Source organism: Rhinoderma darwinii, chromosome 2 (genome assembly GCF_050947455.1).
Source record: "Rhinoderma darwinii isolate aRhiDar2 chromosome 2, aRhiDar2.hap1, whole genome shotgun sequence".
Lineage (NCBI taxonomy): Eukaryota > Metazoa > Chordata > Amphibia > Anura > Rhinodermatidae > Rhinoderma > Rhinoderma darwinii.
Window position 1 is genome coordinate 3,229,569 of NC_134688.1, and position 7,902 is coordinate 3,237,470.

General features: G+C 47.3%; 1 protein-coding gene across 2 annotated transcripts in view; it reads left to right on the plus strand.

Annotated features, from left to right (window-relative positions):
- LOC142741957 (neuronal acetylcholine receptor subunit alpha-10-like) overlaps positions 1-3,981 on the plus strand; it is a 143,579-nt gene extending 139,598 nt beyond the window's left edge. For both annotated transcript variants that reach the window (XM_075851280.1, XM_075851281.1), the window contains exon 5: positions 537-3,981. In XM_075851280.1, coding sequence (XP_075707395.1) covers positions 537-1,162 — 626 coding nt within the window. In that variant the 3' untranslated portion in view covers positions 1,163-3,981. The remainder of the gene's footprint in view (positions 1-536) is intronic.
- The last annotated feature ends 3,921 nt before the right edge of the window (positions 3,982-7,902 follow it).

The window sequence follows — 7,902 nt, forward strand, 5'->3', positions numbered from 1 at the left end:
TATAGTAGTTATATTCTTGTATATAGGGGCAGTATTATAGTAGTTATATTCTTGTATATAGGGGCAGTATTATAGTAGTTATATTCTTGTGTATAGGGTGCAGTATTATAGTAGTTATATTCTTGTATATAGGAGCAGTATTATAGTAGTTATATTCTTGTATATAGGGGCAGTATTATAGTAGTTATATTCTTGTATACAGGGGGCAGTAAGTTTATTCGGCTTAGACTGAATAGGCTTTTTTTTCTGGATCAGTGACAACCAGGTCTGTGATGTAGGGATGTGATCCGCTTAGTTGTCACTTTCCTTTCCTCTTTTCTATTTGCAGCTGAATTGTTAGGACATTACTCCACAGGACACTCTACACAGGTGGAAGCTCCTTGAATTACTTTCTCTGTCCTGGGGCATGATAGGAGTCCCTCAAATATATATATATTCTTTTTTTAGCTGCTTTTTAAGAGTTTATAAAGTTCCTTGTCTGCTGATGAACGCTTTCTACTTGATACATATATTTTTTTCTGTTTTTCTCTATGTAGGAAAGTATTACATCGCCACCATGACAATGATCACAGCCTCAACAGCCCTTACCATCTTTATAATGAATATTCACCACTGTGGTCCAGAAGCAAAACCTGTCCCTAAGTGGGCAAAGAAATTTATCTTGCAATATATGTCAAGGATATTTTTTGTCTATGAGGTTGGGGAGAGCTGCAGAAGACCTAAACCTGAGGCTGAGAAACCACCCAAAGTACAGGTCATGAACGGACAAGCCAAACGGGAGGACCCCGAAGCCATACTGAAAAACTCTCGAGAGAGCAGCCTCACGGGCACAGCTATGAAGGAAGAGGTGGACTGGGGGCAGGCAAGCAATGGCCACAGTGCCTGGAAGGAGCCTGGAAAATATGAGAACAAGTCTAATCAGTGTGGGGGTGGGAAAGGTCATGGGTCCGGGGAGTGCCCCAAGATCCATTGTCTGTGCCACAATGAACGTCTGCTTAAAAACATTGAATATATGGCCAACTGCTTCAGAGAGCAAAAGGCAGCGCAGAAACGGACTGGGGAGTGGAAAAAAGTGGCCAAGGTCATGGACCGGTTCTTCATGTGGGTTTTCTTTATCATGGTGTTTTTCATGAGTGTCCTAATTATGGGCAAAGCAATCTGAGATGCATTGTCCATACAAGAGGTTGAGGGTTGTCCAGCCATGTGGATCTTTATGTTCCATTATGTCCAGCCGGCCTGGCTAGGGCTTGATCTCGGCCATGCAGTCAGACCATCCTGTCCTCCTCCTATGGGCTAGTTAAGGGCCCGGATATTCAGGGGCAAAATTATTTACATAGAGAAGCTATAGGCAGCTTAGGCTTCTCCTGCCATGGTCGGTCAACTATTTCATGAATGGTGGTGTAAACCTATTGTAAAACATCCAGAGTCACCTTAGGCAATTGTCCATGTAATTAAACAATACTATTCTCAAGGACTGTGCTAATCATGGGCGAATCCATGCACCACATATTGTGAATAAATAAAAAATAAAAACTCAGGCAACCAAGAGTTCTCGAGCCATCACGGGTGTTCAAGCTTCAATATGTCCTGCCTGGTTGTATGACTCTTAGTTTAGAAGACATGGATCTAGCTGCAGGTCATTGCCCATGCAATCAAACCATGCCTAATGTGCTAATTAAAGTATGTGCAAAGCCATGCAAGAGAGGTTTTCCATTGATAATACTTAGGGCCCTTTTACACGGGCCGATCATGCAAATGAGCGTTCATATGAACCCTCGTTCCAGATCATTGCCCTGTGTAAACGATCAACGATAAACGAGGGCAACGATCAGCCGATGAACTAGCAATCTCGCGAAAGGAGCAAACGAGTGCCGATCAACGACCTGTCCCGATGATCGGTGCTCATTGTTAAGGCCAAAATTGGCCGGTGTAAAAGGACCCTTAGACAACCATTTGGTTTTCTGGTCAGTGCAGCTCTTCGAGTCCCATTCTATATTACCTGGTCATATGAGTATTCCAGAACTTCTAGATCTAGATTCAGGTCATTGCCCATAATGTTCTTCTGGTTCGGGCTAATTATAGGTGAAGATATCAAAGATACATTGTCCATAGAAAACACAACCAAACAGTTCTCCAGCCGGTGCAGGTTCCCTCAATATCTTGCCTGGTTGTTAAAATCTATTCTAGAATAACCAGGATGGCTGGATCCTGCCGTCCATGAAGCCCAACCAATTATTTCACCAGAATGTCTAAATTACGGTCAGAAGTCTATAAAGCCGGTCATACACTTGAGACAACTATTCCTCCCCATGTGTTTTCGACGAAGAGATGAGAATAAGACACGGCAAGACCCCAGACACATTAGATAGTTGACAGGTTCGGATGAAACATATCTCATGTATGTGGGCACCTTAAGATACATTGTTTATAGAAAAAAGAGGGACAAACAATGGGACCTCAGTCCCTGTGAGAATATATCTTACATTATGTCATGTCTGCTTATCTTAATCTGCCTTTACGCACTTTAATAATGCCTACGATTCGACTAATTTTGATGATCTCAACGTATAAATACTCGCTGGTAGAGATGAGCGAAACGAATCTACGCTAAACCAATTCCAAGACGTTTACAGATTAGAAAAATGATCACGTGACCTTGTACGGGCTCCCCCATAATGCCTTGCAGTCAGCCTTTCCAAAATGCACCGTGTTAAACCCTCCCTCAGCAGTCAATCATGAGGGGTATCGGTTGATCAGAGAGTCAGACATAACTTTTCAGGCCAATCGGGTACTTGTGATCTGAGACCAATTTATTTGGGTCGAATAAGGGCTCATTCAGACGAGCGTGATTCTCGTCCTTGTGCTGTGCGTTGAATCAATGGGTCACTGATTTCAATGGAGCCATTCAGAAATGCGTGGGTTTTCACGCTGCGAGGGTTTGTTGCGTGAAACTCACTGCATGTCCTATATTGGTGCGCCCATTGAATTCCATTGCTGCGTGATAACCACGGTAGCACGCGGCTGCCAATCCATGTGCTGTCCGTATTTCACCCATCACTTACATAGAAATGCAGAGAATTCTAAAAATAAAAAAATAAATCGCATGCACACGCAATTCACCCTGATATGAAATGTAAAATATACACACACAAATTGGACACGCTCGTCTGAATGTAGCCTAAGACGGACGATTCTATTGAATCAGACCCGAAACGAAGGTGAAACTCGCAGGTGAACACTTTTGAGAGTCGAAAAGCTTTAGATCATAAGATCCACAAATGGCTGTTTATAAATGCAATCGCTCGATGGTCTCACGATGAAATCACCCTCTAGACTCTGTGCCACGCGACGGTTACAATTTCTTTGCAATATCGAGGACTCACCACATGTGAATATTTGAGAAATAGCCAAATCGTATGCATTATCGCAGCGGGTAGAGGAACCCTGATCTCGTTGCAAACAATCTAGAGCTGTATAGGTCGTGGTTCAGACCTGCAAACTGTCCGTGTCCAGAGAATGAGTAATAATAATTACCCCCAAAGACGCATTGTACATTATAAAGGCTCAAACCTCCACCAGGTTCTCCAGCCGCCTCCGTGTCCCCAGTTCCATGGCTTGGTGGTGTCTGTGGACATCTAGAATAGCTTCAGAACATCACTGACCATATTGTTCTCCTGGACCATTCCTTACATATCAGGTCATTCTGAAGATGGTCCAAGACGCCGCCATGTTCTGAGGCCATCATGTGATAGGACTGCTCCATGGGTTATATGGGGAACATCACTCAAGACGTCGATACGTTGGTGAATGAGCAGGTTAAGCCCTGGACTATTTACTGTGCATGGTCAGGCTCGTCCACAGAGGACCCACAGTTCTCCAGTCACACAATGAAGCCTTCGGACCCCATGAAATGCCAACATCCTATATCGCCCACCTCTCTGATGTATAAACTGTATTTTATTTCTGCCGAATAAAGCATGACCACCGTGCTCCATCTCTCTTTAATGCTCCAGGTCACACCATGTTGGGGGCTGAAACCTCTCTAGCAGAGGACCTTCATAACGACGGACCACCCCGCGGACATGGAGATGTTTTTGTGTGTTTTATGAATTCATATGTCATAAAATGTATAGGCAATTCAGGGTGGGGGTCATGTGTATATATATATATAGAACATATATATATAGAAAACTCCCCACATCCTTACAAAATACTCCCCTCTCCCCATTCCTGCAGTCCCCTCCGCTACCAGGTGCCGCTTCAGACAATGTCCTAACACCAGGGGGTGAAGAGGACTGCCGGAACGGGGCGTGGTGAGTATCTGCTGCTCTGGGGTCTGTATTTATTTAGGGGGTCTGAGGAAAATGCCATTTTTTTCCATTATGCCCCATCCCTTTATATAGGACACCCCCAAACTATGGCAGATCACAAATATGCAATATGACACACTCCAAATGAATAGAGACCCCTAAACAAATAAAGAACGCCTGACCGAATACACATCCAACGCTTTTCAAAATGTCCCTTCCTACAGGTTGGCAAGAACGGTGCTGTATGATTTACCAGGGTGGAGCAGGAGGGTCTGATACTCCACAGTGCTGGGCAGAGAGATGCGCCCCCCATGCCCGGTGCTGAGCCGCCATTCATTGGTCCTCTCTCATATGTGCTAAGCGTAGGCTCAGCGTCAGAAGGCGAACCTACAGCTCTTGTATTTATGTCAGTCATACCAGGCATGTAGACGAGTTGTACCACAGGCTGCCCGGACTCGTCCAGACCCCCGCCCCACCAGTGACTATCTATATTTCATGAGGAGATGCCTGGAAGCAGCTGCGCTTCATGTGGACTCAGAAGGTGACAAGTTTTAAGCTCAGATGTAAATAATTTAAGACGCAGATTTCCATTATGACAGGAGAGGTTTCGTAATAATGCAGAATATGGACGGGAGACGTTTACTAGAACTGAAGAGCGGACCGGGCGCGCTTAATGCCGTGCTACATCTAGAGCAATGGTCTCCAACGTGTGGCTCTCCAGCAGCTGCAAAACTACAACTCCCAGCATGTACTGACAGATGAGGGTCACCTACAGATGTCTTCTGATCACGGCTGGGCTGTAAACAGGTCTGTGCTGAGCAAGACACTAGAGATCAGATATATATAGATGTGAACATGATCCTGCCAGAATTCACGGGTCTTTGAGCGCCATACAAAGTGCCACGTGCCACGGTATAAATATAATGGGCCACGTGATTTATTGATGTCACCATGTCAAATAATGTGGAGCAATACATATTGGGAATCTGCTCCAAAGACATGGGGGAGGGGGTTGTCTTATACCATTAGGGCATTATAGGATATTGCAGAGGTCCCCCCGATCAGGACCCTCTTTTGAGCCGTCACTCTGGATGACGCATTAATCTCAATAGGATGCATTGTAACCAGCATTAAGGGCCACAGATAATAACCGGTCATGAGGAAGAATCCCAGCACCGGGGCCCCAATCCCACAAACAACGAACTATCAGAAACCTATAAAAAAAAGTTTTATAAACCAAAAAGAACATTTATGGCAGGAGTTTACCATGGGACCCCAATAGCTGCGTTGGGGTGAGTCCATGAGTTGTCTGCCATTACAGCAGCCCCCAGGGTTGTCACTCAGGTTTCCTGGGCTACTGAAAGCCGGTCAGCAGAATCTATCACCCCTTATAAAAAAAGAAAGGCAGAGAGTCCCCCAGATCAGTCCCTCTTATTTGCTCTCATTGAGAAAAGGGGGAAATAAACAAAGTCTCATAGGGAAAAGTTTGTGTTCTGCTCAGTGATGAGCGATCAGACCCTCCAGGAGCTCACGATTGTTTTACGCATCATTATTTACTGTGAATATAAGCAGAGGATGCCCCCTAGTGCCGGGGTCACAGAACTGCACACTGACAATAATGAGGAATAGCAGTGCACGCAGATCCCATACAGTGTAAGTAATAATGTGTAACTACAATTATCCACATCACAAAGAACACGACGTTGTTGCAAGTTACTGTCCCCGGATCTTGAGGATGAAGATGGGTGGGCCCGCTGTCCCCCCGCTGCAACCCCAGCATAAGACCTACCGGATGTCACAGCAAGAGGAGCGCCAGGCCCATTGCCCCTGGTTGATACCCCATCCCCACCACCCACAGACACAGCACTCAACACCCCATTACCAGCAGACACTCCAGCAACTTTATTTACAGACACCTGCATACCCCCAGCAGTTTCCACATCCACAGCTGCAACTTTTTCATTTAACCCACCAGGTCCCCCTGCAGTCATCCTTCTGGCCAGGCCTGGTTCTATGTTATGTATTTTTCCTGTACATTTTGTGTGGGTAGACACTGCTTCAGTCTCCGCATCATCAGGCACCTTTGCAGGGACGCCACCAGATGTTATAAGTGGTGTCCCCGCTGTGCCCTCCGCCTCATTAACCTCCATCTGTTCTATGCGCGGAACATTTTTGGGAAAGGGGCCACCGCCGCCCCCGACGCCAGCAGCCCCCTTCTCGCCTACACCACTTTTCAGCGATGCGGACGAAGGAGCCACTGACGTCACTGGAGCCGCCTCCGGCGCCGGACCACTCCCCCCTCCCACAGAGGAGTGGCCAACAGAGCCGGAGCCCCCTCTATGACCGCCCTTGTCCGGAACGTCTGACGGCTTTACTGCGACACCGACAGACTTCCGGCTTTCAGACACCACATCCGGTTTCTGGTTTACCCGTTCTCCCGACCCCTGACTCGCATCAAAGACCAGTTTCCCGGGCTCGCCATTCACCGGACACGGGGACACACCCCCTGGCGTCACCAGGCCACCAGTACCGCCCCCTTTGCAGGGGTTGGCGTCCGGCGCCATTTTGACCACCACGTGTTCTAATGCCGGACCCGTAACACTCTCCCCGCATTCCCACTCCAACCCCACTGCAGAGGCTTGAGCTGGGGGTCTTGCGGGACCTGCGCCCTGATCCTGACTTGCATCAGGCTCAGAGCACAGGAAGGATCTTGCTGTATACACCAGTTTAAATGAACCTTTAGCAGATTTCTTTTCCTTTTCCTTTTTTTTCTTAAATTTTTTTTTCTTTTCCTTTTCCTCCTCTGCGGGTAACTCCGCACCAAAACAAAATCCCTGGAAGGATACCGGCGACTCCACGTTACGGATCTGTGTAAGTAATCCTGGAGGCCGCTCACTGTCAGTTTCAAAACACTCCTGATTTCTCCGCTGTGAGTCCACCCTCCTCCTCCTCACTGCTCCTGGGTGCCTCAGAATCTCTGCCTTCTCTGGACTTTACATTTTCATGCTCCATTGCCTCCACCACATTTTCCTTTGCTGTGTCTGGGGCTCTGCTGTCTTCCTCCATAGTTTCTATTTTTATAGGTGCTGCCATCTCGGCAAACCTCTCTTCGTTTTTTAATTTTTCTCCAAACACCCCTCCACCTGCCACATTCTCTCCTCACGTCTCTCTTCCACTTCTTTTATTTCCTCCAACAAGGATTTCACATTAAAACGGTATCGGGACCTCTTACCTCCTGAGGCTTTTGCAGCCCTTCCTCTGGCGACCGCCAAGTCCGCACGGAGCCGTTGCAGCGACTTCTTGAGGTCCCGATACTCCTCCAACCGCATAGCCAGACGGGAGCTGAAGTTCTCCACCGTCTCTCCGGTCCTCAGCTGTCCCCATTCGTCCACACGACCGTCATCCAAATGTCCGGACAGTGCAGACGACAAAACCTCTATCACCATGCCGGACCGCGTCTCCATACCCTTATCCAGGGTTCCAGCCACGGGGGGAGCCAGGATAGCCTTGCCCCGAGATGATCTCCTCACCCCCGCAACCGTTTGCATATTCCCAGCCAGCTGGGATGACCCTCTACCAGTTGGCATGCTCC